Raw genomic sequence first — 19338 nt, forward strand, 5'->3', positions numbered from 1 at the left:
GCTTGCTTAAGGTTTTCAATGGTTAAAACACCTCACATGTGTTGGAAAAAAGGGAAGAAATCTGTTAGTGTATACAAATGCTCCCAGTCTAGGACACAAGGTTTTGAAGGGAACATTGTGTTCCCACCCAAGGAGCACTCTCTCCCCACACTCCCATTGGTGAGAAGGAAAATATGGAGGCATGCAATGTGAACCTGTACTAAAAGAAAACCTGAGAACAGAGAGGAGGTGCTGCTACCCTCATGGTGCTTCCCTCATGTAATTTGAAGTGGCTTCACTCAACATTTACCTGAGAACTGGAAGCTATGTGTGGGAAAGCTCCTGGGGGTCTAAGTAAGATTCATCTCTTCAAAACCTGTACTTGATTTTGGGGTGCTGAGTAATGGGAAATCTGGCTTTGTAGCTCTGGGTTGTCTGTGTGCACGAGGGAAACTTTAAACTACTTGTATAACAGCAACTTTCTAGTTTTGGGGAAAAGCCATTAGGAGAGGTCATGTTTGGTACCATCATGTTTGAATGACTGCAGGTTTTCAGAAAAAGGACATAGAAGAAGCATTTACAACTTTTCTCTTTACAAGTTTTACAAGTGTGTCAGGGAAAAAATGTTGATATATAAGGTGTGTGAAAAATTGATTTTGCAGCCTTGTAATTCAGATTATTGAGACGTATGAAACTCGAGTTATATAACCATGAAGTGTACATGTTATATTTTAAAATTTAAGGAACTCATCATGTAATGTAAGTTACTTGCAAAGTATGGGCACTATAGGTATGATTGCTAAATGATGTTACTATCTCTATTTTTCTAGATTTCATCTCATGCTTCAAATAATGCAATCTCAGATTTCAGTTATCATAAGCTAAGGGAATTATTTTGAAATTTGATCAGAGAATAGGGATCTGCCCAAACTGACTTGGGCAGCCACAGGCAGGGAGGTGATCGGTTCCTTTCAAAACAAGGTAAGTAAGTCCTTACCTGCTCCTCTGCTGCCCCACCCTTTTCCCAGTCGCAGCACTTACTTTCCAAAAGGCCATGCATCATTCCAGTGCTGCTCGCAGCAGCCTGTGCACTGCATTGGCATGCACATGCGCAGTGGCCATGTGCATGCCAATTCCTTGCACAGGCTGCTGGGAGTAGCGCTGCAGCCATGTGTGGCCTTTTGGAAAGTGAGTGAAGCACCCGGAAAGGGGTGAGGCAGGGGTGGGGCAGGTAAGGACCTGCTTACCTGGTTTTGAAAGGAACCACTCCCCACCCCACTGAACCAGTTCAGATGAGGGCACCCAAGCCAAGTCAGTGCTTCCCTAAGGAGGCACCAAAGTGGTTTGGGCACATTCCTATCAGAGAATGTTTTTTAAAAGGAAGAACTGGGGACAGGGGGCTTGCTCGGGATTAGAGAAAAGAGACTTTTGTGAATTGGGGAAGGTTGGAGTCAGGAATTATTTACAAAGGGGCAATAAAACCTAAACATAATGAGAACCAGTGATGTAGACATTTTATCCAGGGCATTAACAATTCAAACTATCATCTTAGGAATTAAGCAATGGATTATTCAAGGGGGCAAACAGACTCCAACTATTAAGAATCTAGAGCAGATGCTCCTGCTTCACTCTTGACTAATAGCAAATATTTTTTTCTGTTGTTGTTGTTGATGATGATGATGATGATGATGTTATAAATATTTATCTACCACTTTGCAACAGAGAAGTTCTCAAAGCAAAGTTATATGAAAATGGTTCCCTGTCCCCAAAGGGCCCACAATCTAAAAATAAACCTAAGGTAGACTAGGGTTGTGCACAAAATGGGTTTTGTGTTGTGTTTCGAGCTAGAAAAGAAACAAAATGGCTGAAATGTTTTGTTGAAACAGTGGTCAACCCAGCCATTTTGATGGAAAAAACTGAAAACATTTTGAGTGTTCAGCCATAGAGAACAATGGAGGGAACCCGAGACACCCCTTTGTTCCCCATGAGTAGTTCCTAGGGACACCAAAGTGGGTTGTGTGGTAGGGTGTAATGGGTACTATCTACCACTCAACCCACAAAAGAAATGGGAAAGTGGGCAATTTTTAACAAAATTTTAACCTTTCCCCAAAGCCCCAATAAGATCCTATGGGGGGTTTAGGGAAAGGTTAAAAATGTGTTCAAAATCTCCCACTTGCCCATTTCTTTTGTGGATTTGGTGATAGGTAGCACTCATTATGCCCTACCAGACAACCCACTATGTTGTCCCTAGGAACTACCCATGGGGAACAAAGGGGTTTCCCGGGTTTCCCCATTGTTCCCTATGGCTGAAACTATCAGCACTGACAAGTTTTGCATTACAATTTGCAATGCATTTTGCAACCCTGCCTTGAAAAACACTGCCGAAGAACACAGTAAAAGGGAATCTGTCCCTCTCAAGACAGTTTTCAAATACAGTCAAAATATGCTCCCCCCCAAAAAAAATCACTGACCCAGAATCCGCTGCCAGCCACTGTGCCTGTGCTGCAGTAACATGATTGGCACAAGATGCTCTCTCACACACAATTATAACTCCTTACATTCCTAGCAGTGCAACAGCTGCCACAGCAGCACTCTTAGCAGCAAGTATAGCCATAAGCTCAACTAGAACAACCTTAGCCACATTTCGACCAAGTACATCTGCAATGCAGTTTGAAGAGCAGATCAGAGCAGTGAGTGAAGCACAAGTTAGTCTCAAGGCCAGACATGGAGCCCATCACAGCTCATCACACACACACCTGCCACTGTCCATTTCTCACCACAACACTATCTCACAAACAAAAACCACAACTCAAGGCAGGCAGGTACCCAAGTTCTGTGGCCTTTGTCAATCTGAGATCTGGCAAAACCAGATAGTTATAGCAGCAATAGCACAGCATATTATACTAGGTGCTGAGAAAACCACAAAATCAAACTTTTCTTGATGCCTTCCTCTTCTCCTCCTGATGTATCCTCTTCAAGAGAGGCACACTATAAGGGCTCTATCCACCTCTCAGTCCCTGTGAATACATTTTGAAAATTTTTGGTGAGGAGAGCTGGTCTTGTGGTAGCAAGCATGACTTGTCTTCATAGCTAAGCAGGGTCTGCCCTGGTTGCATCTGAATGGGAGACTTGATGTGTGAGCACTGCAAGATATTCCCCTCAGGGGATGAAGCCGCTCTGGGAAGAGCAGAAGGTTTCAAGTTCCCTCCCTGGCTTCTCCAAGATAGGGCTGAGAGAGATTCCTGCTTGCAACCTTGGAGAAGCCACTGCCAGTCTGTGAAGACAATACTGAGCTAGACAGACCAATGGTCCGACTCGGTATATGGCAGCTTCCTATGTTCCCATGTTCCTTCTTTTGGATTCACCCCTCCGTCCTCCCTCCCCCCAGCCAATAGGGGTACAGGTGCCCTTGATTCCTATTATAACAATCCAACCAAGAAGCAAGGAGATCACAAGCCAATCAGAAGCCAGTGCCAGAAAACCAATCAGCAAGGGAAAAACAGGCTTCAAAAATGGCACTCAAAATATCAAAACATTTTTATTCAAAATGGGGTTGTGTTGTTCTGTTCCGAACTCAAATCAGGCCTTGTATTTAAAGGGCATTTTGTTTTAAGCTTGGAACACTTGAAATGGCCCATTTTGAGTTGAAACATTTTGCACATCTCTAAGCTGGACAACAGTGACAGCCACTGGAGGGATCCTGTACTGGGGTTGGATAGACCACTCCAAGAAAAAGAGGTCGTGTGTATGACCTCTGTGTATTGCTGATGCTAGCATAGTAGAAGCTAACATTCAAAAAGGGAAAGGTCATTTTCAAGCGATGGAATCACCAAGCAACAGAAGAATCAATAAACTGCATCCAAGGAGACATTGCATCAGTCTCTGCTGTAGTGCTGATGCTCTGACAGGTGATACAATTTCATTATGCAATTGGTTGGAGTTTTATGGTGAAAGAGGGTGAGTCTGCACCTGCTGCCTTAACCTCAACTAGCTCTGTCTGCAAGTAGGGATAAACCTATCTCTTCATTAGTGCAGATGTTTCTGCCTTACCACATGCCAGCATCACATTGGGACATTTCTCTGCATGACTTGATTATTGAGTAGAGGGAGAGCAATTGGCTCTATCCAGTCCCAGCACAGCATCCCTCCAGTGGCTGTTGCTGGTATCTCTCTTATGTTTCATTTTAGATTGTGAGCCCTTTGGATCCTTATTTATTTATTTATTTATTTATTTATTTATATTTCTCTAAGTAAACTGCTTTGCGAACTTTTGTTGAAAAGCGGTATATAAATATTCTTCGTCGTCATAGTAGTAGCAGTAGTACAGTTCTAGATACTATATTAGCAAACCAATTGGTATGACTTTATCTCCTTTTTAGATGTAAAAATAGGGCAATCAGGATTCCCTTCAACCGCACAGGGTGGTGACTCTGTTATTAGTAGATTTAGCATATTATTTACCACAAGCTTCATTTCCCATCCTAAACACAGAAAAGGGTCTATTCTGAATTTCAGCATAATCCTAAAATTCAGTATAATACATGAATGATAATTCATTATTGAAATAGCGTAATAATTTGCCTTTGTGTGAGGATACAATAATCATCTTGGCTATCATGGCCTTTTCAGTGTGATCCTAAATCTTCTCAGGCTATAATAAACGAACAGATAATAAGAAGACAATGACAGAAACAGCTACTCCAGCTCTACTACTAAATAATATAATTAAATCACATTTATAATTAAATTATAGATTTTCAAGACATCGGCCCATGATTTTTTAAAATGTATCCACTGTTCAACTATAACAGCACAAATATCAGGCCATATTATCATCATTGCCATATTACTTAGGAGTTGTGGTGCAAATTAAAGAAGAGATGGCTGAAATCTCTTGATTTGCTATCACACTTTGGGATATGAAAAGCTTCCTTACACTGAATCAGAAGCTGGGATGAGATAATTTCCCTTGTTTTCTTCTTTTATTTCTCTGGGAGTTTGCTTGGCTATGAATTCCATTCCTCTTTCATTTCAGTATAACTATACACTTTTTAAAAATTAGTACCAGAATTGGAGCATATACAGTTTGCTGCAGCTTTCAGTTCCTTATTATTTTTTCAAAAAATCTTTAAAATGTTTTATTAAATTTTTTATTTTTATTGTATATTGTAATTTGTTTGTGTGTTATGTGTTTTAATTAGATATTTTTTATTGTTGTTTTGTTGTGAGCCTCCCAGAGAACAATTTGTTATGTGGAGGCAAACAGATATAGTTCATTATCTCTATATATAATTCTCTAAGGCATAACCATGGCTAATCCTGTGGATGTTAGCTCTCATGAGAGTTTGTGAGCAGAAGCACCATGGTGATTGGGCAGTGGGGATTCCATATGCAGATGGGGGAGGAGCCTGTGGCACTGTGGTGATTGGGGAGTGGGGATTCCGTATGCAGATAGGGAGGAGGAGACTGTGATGGTTAAGGTCAGTTGGAATGCAACTGTTACTGGTCATAAGATATTCTTGATTGCAGAGGAGAGAATCTATCTATCTATCTATCAGGATAGTGGGCAGGGATCTGAGAAGAGAGGGGTTGTGAGGGAGGAAGGAGCCCCTTCAGGAGAAGGAGGCTGCCACTATGTTAATTAGATGAAGAAGCAAGATGGACAAGATCTGTTAATTCAGGAAGGGAGAGAGAAAGAGAGAGGAAAAAAGAAGAAATGAAGGGAGGAGAAGGAAGACATAGGGGAAGAGCAAATGGAAGAGAGAAAAAGAAGGGAGGTAAAGGGAGAAAGAAGGAAGGCTGCGAGATGGGCCTGAGCTTGTCAGCAGCCTGAGGGGAATGAGTGGCCATGGTGGTGGCAGCAGCAAGGAAGGGTCCAGTCAACCACTGCTGCGGTTTAGGGCTACCAAGGCCAATGGTGGAGGGAAGGAGGAGGGAAGGGACAGACCTGGGCCTGTCAGCCGTCTCAGGAGAATGAGCAGCCATGGTGGTGGCAGCAACGAGGAAGGGCCCAGTCAACTGCTGCTGCTGCTGCTCCTGTGGGGAGGAGCAGGAGCAGGGCTCAGGTGAGAGTGGGGAGGTCTCTAGGGATAGGGGGCTGCAGTTTGGCCAATAGGCGCCAGCAACACTGCAGCCATGACCAAGAGGGGTGAGGAAGATGGAGTAAAGGGATGGAGGAGTGATCAAGGGCGGTGAGGGGGATGAAAGCAATGGGATGGAGGAGGAGGAGGAACAGGAATGCGGCTCAGGAGAGGTTAGAGATATCTCTGAGGTGAGGGGGGCTGCGGCAGGGGGTGAGGGGAGTAATCAAGTATTAGCACTCAAATGCTCTGTGCGGGTTTAGCTAGATTATTATCCCTTCAGCTCATTTGCACTTTCTGCCTCACTCAGAACTGACGCAAACATATGCATTGATAACATTGCAAAAACGCAGTTGTACATCAAGATTCTTTTTCGTGTTGCATTTTAATGCTATACACATTAGAGATTTGCACGAATCATTTTTTGTGATTTAATTTTACCTCAAATTGAATTGCAAAAACTCAAAGCGATTTGTTGAACCAGCTGGCCATTGCCGGAAATTGGAAATTCGCAAACAAATTCACAATTCACTCATAGGGAAAAATGGGCAACTCAAATCACCCCATTGTTCCCCCATGGGTCACTAAAATGGGTTAAGTTGTAGGACATGATGGGTGCTACCTACCACCCAACCCACCAAAGAAATAGGCAAGGGGTGATTTTTTAAAAAAATAAAATTGCCCCCCAAAACCCATAGGATCCTATGGGGGTTTAGGTTAAAAAATATATTAAAAATCGCTTGCTTGCCCATTTCTTTTATAGGTTGGATGGTAGGTAACCCCCAACACACCATAACATCCACCCCACTTTGGTGTCCCTAGGACCTACTCATGGGAAACAGTGGGGTGATCTGAGTTGCCCATTGTTCCTTATGGGCAAAACAAACAGTGTACACATTTTGCAACCCTGCCTTGAAAAACAACACTGCATAACAGAAGCACATACCTAACCTTAACCCTTCCAACACAAAACACCACATTTTGCCAAACACACAGTCCAAAGTTGGCAAAAAAAAAAAGATGAATCACTGACCCAGAATCCACTGCCAGCCACAGTGCCTGCACTGCAGTAACATCAATGGCACAAGTTGCTCGCTCTCTCACACACAATTATGACTTCAGCATTACAACAGTTGCCACAGCAGAACCCTTACCAACCAGCAAGCATAGATATAAGCTCCATTAGAACAATATCTACAAGCGCATTCTGACTGAGTACACCTTGCAATGCAGATTGCAGAGCAGACCAGAGCAGTGAGGGAAGCACAAGTTAGTCCAGACCTGGAGCTAATCTCACAGCAACCACACACACACATCACAGCAATCACACACACCCCTGAACTGCCACTGCCCATGTCTCGCCACAACACCATCTCACAAACAGATCAAACCACAACTCAAGGAAGGCAGGCAGGACCCAAATTCTGCCTTTGTCAATCTTGTATCCTGCAAAACCTGATAGTTAACAGCAAGCAATAGCACAGCAAGCATATTATATTTAGTTTTTCAGTGGTTAAAAAAATCACAAAATCAAACCTTCCTTCCTTCCGTCCTGACTACCACTGTGAAACAGGAGGACAGAACAATCATAGCCTGTTGCACCAATGGTCTGTCAAGAAAAAAAAAACCCTTCTAAACTCTTACTGTAAGAAGTCTTTTTTATCTTCTTCTGTAAGCGTACATCCCTCCCTGCCTGCCTGCCTGCCTGCTTGTGTTCCTGTGTCTGGATAATACCATGACCTCATATTGGTCCTGGGCCCCGACTGACAACCTGAAACATGGATCAAGGCACCAGTCCATATCTCATCATTGGCCATGGTGTTGGCATGCGTGTCCGCATGTGTCAGCAGTACTAATGGGCAGACTGTGACACATCTGGTTAGTGTTGCTCAAAATTGGATCAGCTCCATCTCCTCGCCTGCAGGTGCTACAGGTGCTGCAGGTGCTACAGGTCCTGCAGGTGCTACAGCACACACTGCTCAGCACAGCTGCAGGGCTTGGTGGGCTCCTGCCTTTCCCCTGGCAAGGCACCAAGGAACTCCTCTGTGAACCAAAGGGTGGAAAGTGGAGGTGGAATTACCGGCTCACTTGGTCCTCCCAGGAACACCACATTGATGGACTAGGAAGTGGTGATGATAGTACTGCTGCTAGAGGTGGACTGCACACTAGCTGTAGGAATTCCAGCATCCTCTTCCTGATTGTGCCCCAGCCTCCTATCCTCAGCTTGCTTAACCTCTGCAACTAGGAGGTCCTTCCACCTAGGCATCTCTTCAGGGGTGACCACTTTGCCCTCTATCCTTGGATCACATAGGCAGGACAAAACACGATCTGCTGATTTACCCAAGGGTGTCCAATCTACAATTCCAGTCCTCAGCCAACCTGCCAAGGTGAATGCTTCCTCAGTGGTCAGCATGGTCTGGAGCTCACCCATCGTCTCCTCAAGAAGAGTGGCAGGCAAAGCCTGGCTCAGTGTTGCTGTCTTGGCACACAAGCTGTTAGTGGCAACAAAGAATGGCTCAAGTGCCAAGACAACCTCAGAAAGTTGCATCCAGTCCTGGTTGGACAGGTCACACCTCCTTGTCAGGGCATGGCTGGCTGGCTCTTGCTTCTGCAGGTGCTGGAGCAAGAAAAAGGTGGAGTTCCACTGGGTTGGAACATCCTGAGAGATTAGGTGTTCGGGTAAGCCCAGCTCCAGCTGCCTCTCCCTGACTGTGCACCTACCCTTTCCACCCCAGTGGAAGCTGCTATCTTGCAGCAATTTTCTGCAACAGCAGCTGCTGCAGCAGCTGTAGCCTCCAGTGGGGATGGACCACAGAGCAGATATTGCAGCAGCTGTGACCTCAAGCGGAGATGGACCACACCTGGCCACAAGCCCCATGAACACTCGGTGAAGGTTTGGCTGCCCAGACAGCCATTCCCTACCTGGTGATCCATGGCCACTGAAATCTTATCTGCCATGAGGTCAGTGTCCAGCACCTTCACATGCAGCACAGCCCACCTGTGCTTGGCTGCATGGGAGGGGCTGGCCACACCACCAGCAACAGATGTCCCCTCACTCTCCTGCCCCCACCAGTGTGCCGTGAGGGACAGGAAAGCAGCATGCCTCCCACTGGCATTGCTCCACAGATCCGCAGTGAAGAACACACTGGTGTCAGAGTGTGCTGTGCACAGCAGCTGCAACATGGCCTCCCTGCATGCCTGGTACAGGGAGGGGACTACCTGCCTGTTGAAGGTAGTTCATGAGGGGATGTTGTAGTTGGGGGCAAGCGGTCAGAGCAGCTGGTGGAAGCTGGAATTCTCCACCACCTGGAATGGCTGGTTGTCCCAAGCGATCATCCCAATGACTGGGTGATGAGATGAGGCTCTGAGTGACCAGACTGCTTGCCACCATGCAGATATCTTCCCCTGCCTGGGAGCAGGAGCCTTACCCCTACCTGAAGACACACCAGGCCTACTGCTGCCAGCAGGAACCTCCAGGTGATGCTGCCACAGGTGCTGCAGCATCTCCATCATCTCACAATGCTTAGGGTCCTTACCCCTGCTGACCTGTGTCCTGCAGTGGATGCAGACATCATGGTATGGGTCACTATGGCAGAACTCAAAGTGGTCCCACACCATGATGCTCTTAGTCCAGGAACATTTTGTTGATGGTGGAGCTGCTGGTTCATTCACACCACCACCACTGTCCTCCATCTCGGGGTGAGAAGGTCTAGGACCGGAATGACTTCCACCTGCTCCTCTTCTGTCTCAGACGGGGTGGGGTGGGTGGGCAGGGGTCATACTGCTGACAGGGATTGGGGAGGACACAAAGAGTGATCTGGCTGGGCTAGCTGCCAATACCACCTCCTCTGCTGCCATAGGAAGAAGAGCTTCTTTCCTGACAGGTGAGGACCTTCCCCCTACTTCTACCTACATGTTCTTAGCACAGACAGCTGTGCTAAGGGGCCAGGCTCATCCAGATTGGAGAAATTTGCACAACCATATCGGCTATCAATACATTTCCAGGCAAAATACAAGGTTCTGGGTATTTAAGAGAATGTCTTCATCGCTATGAGCCCACAGACCATTCAGATCATCTGGAGAGGTTCATCTGCAGTTGCCACCAGGCTACACAGGGATAGACCTTCTTTGTTACTGCCCCGTAATAACTTTTTAAAAGTCTCTAAAGACTTACTTTTTCACACAAGTTTTCTAACTGGGCTGTGGTTTTAAATTGTTTTAACATTTTTCTTTTTGATCTGTGTTATGCTGTAAACCTCCAAGAGACAGAAGTTTGGGGTGGAATAAAAATTTGAAAAACAAACAAATAAACAATGAAATAAATAAATAAATAAATAAATAAATAAACAAACAAATAAATAAAACATTAAAAACTAAATCAAATTCAATAATATGTAACCCTATCAATTCCATAGATTAATTAAGTCTTCTGTGAAGAAGTACTTTATTTTCTCTGTCCTAAATCTTGTGCTAATCAGTTTCATTCGATGGACGTAAGTTGTGTGTGTGTGTGTGTGTGTGTGTGTGTGTGTGCGCGTGTGTGTGAAGAGAGAGGGAGGGAGAGAGAGAGAGAGAAAGAGAGAGAGAAGAAACTTATTTTCATCCACACCATGCATAATTGTATGTCTCAATCATATCTTCCTTCAGTTCCAAATGTTTATAGCCCTTCCTAGCAAGAAAAGTGCCCCGATTTCTTGAACATTTTAGTTGCCCTTTTCTGCACCAGTTCTAGCTCAACTATGTCCATTAGAAGATAAAAAGATCTGAGGATGGAGAAATGAAAACTGGACAAAGCATTTCAAGTGTGGCTACTGCATAGATTTATACATTAAATCCCCGAGCAGTAGTGCACTGGAGAGGCGGGGTATAAATATTTTAAATAAATAATAAATAAATAAATTATAATTTTAACATGTTTATTTTCATTCCTTTCCCTAATAGTCCCTAGCATGGAATTTGTCTTTGTGACAGCTGCTGCACATCGGGTTGACATTTTCATTGAGCTGTCCACCATGATCCCAAGATCTATTTCGTGATTAATCACTGACAGCTGAAACCCACGTGTTTTTGGGATTTATTTATTGATTTGCCCCAGTGTATATCATTTTTTCAGTTATTTACACTGAACCAGATTCAAGGAGGGTGGGCCATTTTGTTGCCCGTTCATTCAGTTTGGAGAGACCTTTTTGAAGCTCTTTGAAATATGTTTTGGTTTTCTTCACCTTGAATAGTTTGGTATCATCGTTTGCAAACTTGGCCACCTTGCTGCTTACTTCCAGATCATTTATGAAAATGTAAAAAAAAACACCACAATTTCCTATACAGATCCTTGAGGAATCTCACTCCTCCCTCCCTCCCTCTCTCCCTCTTTCCCTCCCCTGGACACTGTTGTTCTTGCCATTCCATTCGGTTTTAACAACTCCCTTATTTATCCAGCCCTTCTGCTTATTCCTGCCACTTCTGAGCTCAACACCACACAGGGTTAGTGGAAATGGACAAAACCAAGGAAGTGTATCTCACAAATATTAGACAAGTTCAAATCTAATACTGGGCATTGGTCCATTTGTTCAGGTACCTAAATTTGGATCATAGATGTGGAATGGCCACATTGTCTTAACTGTACTAAACACTAGCATACTGTTCAGTCATTTATTATATTGCAAATAATTTCACAGCAGAGCAGATTAATAATCATCTCAGCTGAGCCAAGAAATAAAGTACATGCCTGGGTGCTGAGCATCATGAAAACCTCAAGTTGGAGTTCTATCAGCAATGAAAAGTAGAGATTCATATGCAGCATTAAGTCAATACAGAGAGCGCTTAAGAAGCTCTTGGCTTCCAGCTCTCAAGCTCTTGCCATATGGGAAGGAGTGCAGCAGGTCAGTGAGAAAATCGTTTCAAGAATGGGAAGCCTGGTAAAAAGCCAACTAAAATTAATTGAGCAGCTTTACTGACCTCCGTGGGATTTGGATCAGGCTTTGGAAAAAAAAGACAGGCTTATGTTTAAAAACAACAACAAAAAAACCATAATGGCCACATCTTGACTTGCCCTGAATAAAAAAGACCACATCCATCACAGGTGGGATGTGCCAGTCCAGTTGGGTCAGCACAGATGATATAATCACTTCCCAAATAATGAGAATACTTATTGTTATGGATGTATGTATATATGTATGTATTTAACATATTTATATACTGCCCACTACTGAAGTCTCTAGGCAGTTTACAATAACAAAAACCCCCAAAGATCAAACATTTAGGAACATAGGAAGCTGCTATATACTGAGTCAGACCATTGGCCTATCAAGCTCAGTATTGCCTTTACAGACTGGTAGCGGCTTCTCCAAGGTTGCAGGCGGGAATCTCTCTAAGCCCTATCTTGGAGAAGAGAGGGAGGGAACTTGAAACCTTCTGCTCTTCCCAGAGCAGCTCCATCCCCTGAGGGGAATATCTTACAGGGCAGATCCTGCTTAGTTAAGGGGACAAATCATGCTTGCTACCACAAGACCAGCTCTCCTCTCCTATATATTAAAACATATATAAAATTAAAAATTAAAAATAATGAATAAAATTCAACTAAAACCATCAAAATGACTATATACTACAATGCACAGTGCTAAAAAATTCATTTTTTAAAAATACATGGAAGTAGTGATATCAGAGTTTCTATTTATATAGCTTGAAATGCAAACTTCTCAGCTGCATTATAAATCACCAGGTCCCCAAGAAAATCAGATTCAGAAAATAACCCACACTTATGGGCATGCACAACTCAGTGAGGGCCCCTGAGGCAGGTGGTTTTCTAGGGCATCTGAGTACTCAGCAGGGATATTAGGCATACTGAAAACTATATGTAGCAGGGATCCTTGTACCTTGGATACTGCTGAACAGGCATATGACAGAAATTAGAACTGGGAGGTCCTGGGGTGCTTGCAGAGATGGGGAGGCATTTGGTCCCTGTTGCACTCCAGATGATATATTTGGGAGCATGACAGTGTTTTGGAACTGGGCTGGAAAAAAGTGAGACATTTGCTGAGCCCAATTCCAACCTGAACCAGGGGGACCATCAGTTCAGTTTGACCATCACTAGTTGGGAGTCTGTACCAGGGTAAGAATCAAGATAACAATCAGTCTGGGGGCAGGGGGCAATCCTCTTTTCCATTTTGGTAGGGGATCTATGACTGCACTCTTACTGTTATTCCATCTATGCTTAAAAAGAGGCACAAAACCATAAATTTCTGCATCACTACTGTTCCTTCTTGAAAACTGTTGTACATGTTTCTTGATTACATGGCCTAATTCCTGATAAACTTACTTACTACCTGTCAAACATCTTTTGGAACATCTACAATTTTATATATACTTTTGGAAAACCTTTCAACTCAGACCTATTCAACTTCCAAAGGTCAAACAATATGAAATTATTGCAAAGAAAGAAAGAAAGAAAGAAAGAAAGAAAGAAAGAAAGAAAGAAAGAAAAAAAGAAAGAAAGAAAGAAAGAAAGAAAGAAAGAAAGAAAGAAAGAAAGAAAGAAAGAAAGAAAGAGTTTGTCCCCATTTTTTGAAGGGAGAAACAGAGGTTTGTGTAGGAAAAGCAGAAGATTTAGAATATAAGAACATTGTAATGATGGATTAGACTAATGGTCCATCTAGCTCAAAATGTATCTCTGCTCTGAGCCAACCAAATTGTCCCAAGGAGTTTCACAAACAGGACAAGTTGGAGGCATTTATCTCCTATTATTCATCTCTAGAAACTGGTAGTCAGAGATATACATAGTAGTTGTATTTCTAACTGGCATAGCATCAACAATTATGTTTTCACTTAATGAAATCAGCTGACACATTCATAAAACGAACAGTGAGGCGTGGTACAAAACACCTGGTACAAAAGCATCCCTTCTGCTGCTTATAAACAGTTGATGGCTTTCTCTTGAGACCATCATATGCAGCTTTAGAAATCTAATCAGGACCTGAACACTTAGACATCTTTCCCTCTTTGCAGAAATGTATTTGGAACGGGTGGGGGAATCCTGTAAAAATTTAATTTATTCTGTCTTTCAATCAAAGACATTGATCAATTAACAGAACGAGGAAAAAAGTAATTAAGAAGACTAATATTTCCTCACTTCACCAGTGCCAGCCACTTAATTACAAGGGTCCCATCAGACTATTAGGCAAACAAAGTTTTAATAGAAGTTTTATTAAGCACTCACTTGTAATCTTAATCAGGCAACAAGGCTGTGAATGGTTAGGAAACCATTTGTTCATTCCTTAATAGGAATGGAAAGATCTTTAGGAAAGGAGGTCTCCTAGGTTCAGGAGGCCTTGTTTTGGGGGGAGGGATTGGTGGGGGGCAAAAATCTCCTCCCATAGTGTAGCATCATCCTTGGGGACATTCTGGGGGAGGGAGCTAAATAGCAGCAAGCAAAGAGGGCCACCACTTCCCCCTACATTCTCTCATCAGTTATGCTATATGATGCCATAGTGTCATCCAGGGAGCATTCTGGGAATAAAACATTAAATGGGAAAACGTGCAGGCATTTTTAAAATTTATTTAAAATATTTATACCCCACTCCTCCAGTACAATACTACCTGGATTACAAAATCAACCAACTTAATAAGGCAATATCATTCATCTCTATGCTATAATCAAATGAAGCTAGCAGAGGGTCTTCTTTAGGTATTTTAGAACAAGTGTTTTCTCTCCTAGAAATCTATTTCAAAGGAGACTAAAGGGGACTGAGACAAATAATGAAAGGATAAATGATAAAAATCTGTTACTCTGAGAGGAAGCTGGAGTGTCTTCATCGTTCAAAAAGATACAAAAGCAGAGAGCAGAGACGCTGTGCCATCCAGAAGAATATGTACTGCACAACATAAAAGGCCGAGACATAAATTTAGAGAAATATGTGATGCCTTCATATAGGTAGGTCAAACTTTTCCCTCAGGCAGATAATTAGAGGCTTGGGGTGAGTAAATCTTATTAGCCTCTTTCCACCTCATCTGTCCTCACAAAAGGCTAGCAATAGATTCATCCTCCTTCATGTTCCAAATGGAATACTGAATGAAGTCTTTCCTAGTGTTGCATTATCTGCAACATACTGTCCGGCCAATAGTATGGCTGATTAAAAAAAATCATGAATGAAGTCCACATCAGCTTCATCATTAATCAAGTTAGTTGCCAAATGGTAGTTCAGAATGATATCAGTGATTCACATGAACTTTTGGGGTTCACCAGACTGGCATGCAGAATCTTATTTTCCATATGATGATAGCAAATATTCAGTGATTGCAAGACAATATCATTGGGAATGTCTGTCTTTCCCCTCTGCTATGTCTACAATTATTATTTCCCCTTCACAATAAGAGGACCATTTGAACAGACTGCTTATATGATGATGACAACGAAGAAGAAGAAGAAGATTTATAGACTGTTTTTAACAAAAGTTCCCAAAGTGGTTTACACAGAGATATAAAAACAAAGAAAGATCCTTCCCTGTCCCCAAAGGGCTCACAATCTAAAAAGACACAGAAGGAGACACCAGCAACAGCCACTGGAGGGATGCTGTGTTGGGGCTGGATACAGCCAGTTGCTTTCTCCCTGCTCAATAAACAGAATCACCGCTTTTAAAAGGTGCCTCTTTTGCTCAGTTAGCTCAGGGAACTGAGCTGTCCATCCTGAACAAATAGTAAATGGGAATGTGGCCATGTGAGAAAAAACAGTGCATGAGGAAGGATCCCTGCATTGAGAAGATGAAGGGCACATCCAGTGTTTGTGCTCACTGCTGCTAGGCCAAATAGGTTAAAAAGATCAGCATGTTATCATAATGTTATCATAATATTAGTGATGTTAGCAAGAGCATCTAGTTGATATCTTTGACTGAGGTACTTTGTTCCTGCACTACCATTCCTGAGGAAGCTATGAATAAGCCTAATTTGGATTAGCCTGTCAAATAACATTGTGGCCTCTTCCATATCTTGACTCTTGGTCTTCCTTCCATAATTTGTATTATGTAGTATTTGAGAGCCAGCGTGGTGTAGTGGTTAGAGTGCTGGACTAGGACCAGGGAGACCCGAGTTCAAATCCCCATTCAGCCATGATACTAGCTGGGTGACTCTGGGCCAGTCACTTCTCTCAGCCTAACCTACTTTACAGGGTTGTTGTGAGGAAAAACTCAAGTATGTAGTTTCTTTTTAGGAACCTACCATATTTTACTACCAGCTGGCATCTCTACAGTACTGTGATGGCAGAAGAAGTGCTCTGAGCTCCTTGGAGGAAGAGTGGGATATAAATGTAAAAATAAATAAAATAAATAAATAAAATTTGCTAACAAAGCAGTTCATTATTTTCCCAAGGAAAAGCTGTGGTGTAATTAAACCACCATAGAAAGCAAAGAAGGCCAAACTAGTAGTACAGAAGATCAGAAAAGGTGCTTTCCTAAATTGCTCTTTCCTTTAATGTATACATATTCAGGTTCAGTGAATTTATTTATGTATTACATAACAAGCACCTGTATGCTTGCATGCAGAAGATTCTAAGTTCCCTTCCGGGCATCTCCAAGACAGGGCTGTGAGAGACTCCCGCCTGTAACCATGGAGAAGCCGCTGCCAGTCTGTGTAGACAGTAATGAGCTAGATGGACCACTGGTCTGACTCAGTATATGGCAGCTTCCTATGTTCTTATGTAATCTTATTTTTTTATTATGAGATGATATTTTTAATTGATTACATACTTGGGTTAAGTCTTAGTTTAAATTGTTAATATTTATAATTAATTTCTTGGAGCAATTTGGAAAGGTGACTATTAAGGCATACACATAAATAATTTAATGAATACAGCTGTGTCACTCCTTCAGGTCAATTAGTGATTTCACAAAGCTATCACACCAGTCTCTCTTTAGTTAGCATCAGACTGGAAGCTCACCTGAAATTATTATTTCTTTTTAGGAACCTACCATATTTTACTACCAGCTAGCATCTCTACAGTACCGTGATGGCAGAAGAAGTGCTCTGCTGTCATAGAGTGTCAGGATCCTAATTGCACTGAAGCTTTGTTCTAGAGCAGGCCTGCTCAACTTTGCCCCCCTCCAGCTGTTTTTGGACTACAACTCCCACAATCCCTAGCTGCAGTGGCCAATAGCTAGAGGATTATGGGAGTTGTAGGCCAACATCTGCAGGAGGGCCGAAGCTGAGTAGGGCTGCACAACTTCAACCTTCCAGCTGTTTTTGGATGACAACTCGCAGCATCCTCAGCAACAATGGCCAATAGTCAGGTAGTATGATGGTAGTTGCAGCTCAGCTTCTGCAGGTGGGCCAAAGTTGTGGAGTCCTGGTCTGAAGCCTAGCATGGGTGAATGGGGAGGAAATTTTAACTTCTCTCTCCTTCCTCAAGAAGCCCTTTTCGCTGTCAAGAATATGTTCCTGAGGGCCAAACATTTTCATGCCAGATGCTTTCAAAATAACTGAGAACATACAATGAATGTACTTACAATGACGTCCTCTGGGAATGAAGGGGGGGAAGGAATCTCTCATGACCCAGGACAAATTCCATGCAGAAAAGTCTGAAGAAAGTGGGGAAATATTTGCTGGAGATTCCACAATGTTTAGACCTGCCAAAAAAATCATAAGGTCATCATCATCATCATTGTTTACATTTTTATATCCCGCTCTTCCTCCAAGGAGCCCAGAGCGGTGTACTACATAATTGAGTTTCTCCTCACAACAACCTTGTGAAGTAGGTTAGGCTGAGAGAGAAGTGACTGGCCCAGAGTCACCAAGCTAGTATCATGGCTGAATGGGGATTTGAACTCGGGTCTTCCTGGTCCTAGTCCAGCACTCTAACCACTATACCACGCTGATGTAAAAGTAGCACATTCGGGAGGATAGTGCTCCAACAAGTGGTACAGAACTGATTCACTCCCCACCCGGTACTCTGGTACTCTTACTGCTCTGGTAGGTTCTTTGTGAGTCGTGACCTCCTACTTCAAGGGAGAAAGAAACATCGGACTTACTGTGAAGGGTTCTTTCTCCTCTGAAGTAGGAGGTCACACGGCCCACCCGTCGATCAGGGACTAGCGTAGTGCTAGGCCATGCCTCTCTGTGCCAATCTTTGGGACTAGTTGTTCCAATGCTAACTTTGGAGCAATCTCTGTCACTAACTTGTCTAATATCTCAGGTCATCCAGTCTATCCTACACCTTTTACATGCTAACTTTTAGTTCCCACATCATTGTGGAGTTCTGCAGTCAAATCATGAATCGCGACAGTCAGAACTGTCACATGATGTAAAAGTAGCACATTAATATAAACAAAGCACATGCAACCTGATCAGTATGGATGGAACACAGGGCATTCACTTTAATGGATGCTTGCAAATGAATATTAATACCTATTAACCTTATTATTCATCCAGAGATTTTGGGATGCAAGTAGGTGCTGCATGTTTTTTGCTGCATTTGAGAATCTCCCCCATCCTTTGATGAACCAAATGATTAATTTTGTCAGCTCCGAGAGTGCTGATCACCTGTGGGAGGAGGGAGTAGCAGTTCTGTCACAGCTGAGAGCAATGTTTGTTTTTTCAGTGACTTTCTCATTCACAATTCTGTCATATATGTGAGGTATCTCCAGCAGTGAGACCTATGTGTAGGAACTTGTTTCCCTTTGCAAAACACAAGGAGGTCATTCATACAATCAAAAACTGAGCCGGGTCTCACAATCAGTGAGACCTGGTTTCTGCAGCAGAGCGGGAGTCCTGAGTGGCCGGATTGGCCTCCCACATGATTGCTGGCTCCGTGATGGAGCTGGTGGGGGCTGGGGAGCTCGGGGGCCACATGTCCCCCGGAAGCTCCAGTATGCCCTGCACAAATGCACAGGGCATACTGGGGAGACCCCCGGAGCTAGGAGGCGTCTTTTTGCCTCCCCTCCGGGGGTCCACTCATGGGTAGCTGTGGCACAGAGCTGCACCGCGGCTACTCATGATCAGGAAGCCCGGGTTTGCAGAGCAGTCCACAAACCCGGGCTTAGGGGAGGGCTACAAAAGTGGGCTAGCCAGTTGTAAGCCACCAGGCTTGCCTGCGAGCCCAGTGGTTTACAAGAGCAGCAAAAATTGGGCTAGGCTCTCCTAGCCCGATTTTTGCTGCTCGTGAGAATAGCCCCACTGTGTTTTACCTGGGCTTGGGATCTGTGTGTGCTCCCAAGTTTTGATTGTGTGGAAAAAAGGTAAGAGGAAAACCTCGGTAGCTTTTTCTCCTCCCTTGCTTCCACACAATCACTTCTATCCA

The 19338-nt window shown here is 43.3% G+C and overlaps 1 protein-coding gene across 1 annotated transcript in view; it reads right to left on the reverse strand.

Moving 5' to 3' along the window:
- The window catches only part of LOC128339408 (ALK tyrosine kinase receptor-like), a 621195-nt gene that overhangs the window by 280914 nt on the left and 320943 nt on the right, over positions 1-19338 (reverse strand). The window contains exon 2 of the mRNA XM_053283273.1: positions 17549-17668. Coding sequence (XP_053139248.1) covers positions 17549-17668 — 120 coding nt within the window. The remainder of the gene's footprint in view (positions 1-17548; positions 17669-19338) is intronic.

Source organism: Hemicordylus capensis, chromosome 1 (genome assembly GCF_027244095.1).
Source record: "Hemicordylus capensis ecotype Gifberg chromosome 1, rHemCap1.1.pri, whole genome shotgun sequence".
Taxonomy (NCBI): domain Eukaryota; kingdom Metazoa; phylum Chordata; class Lepidosauria; order Squamata; family Cordylidae; genus Hemicordylus; species Hemicordylus capensis.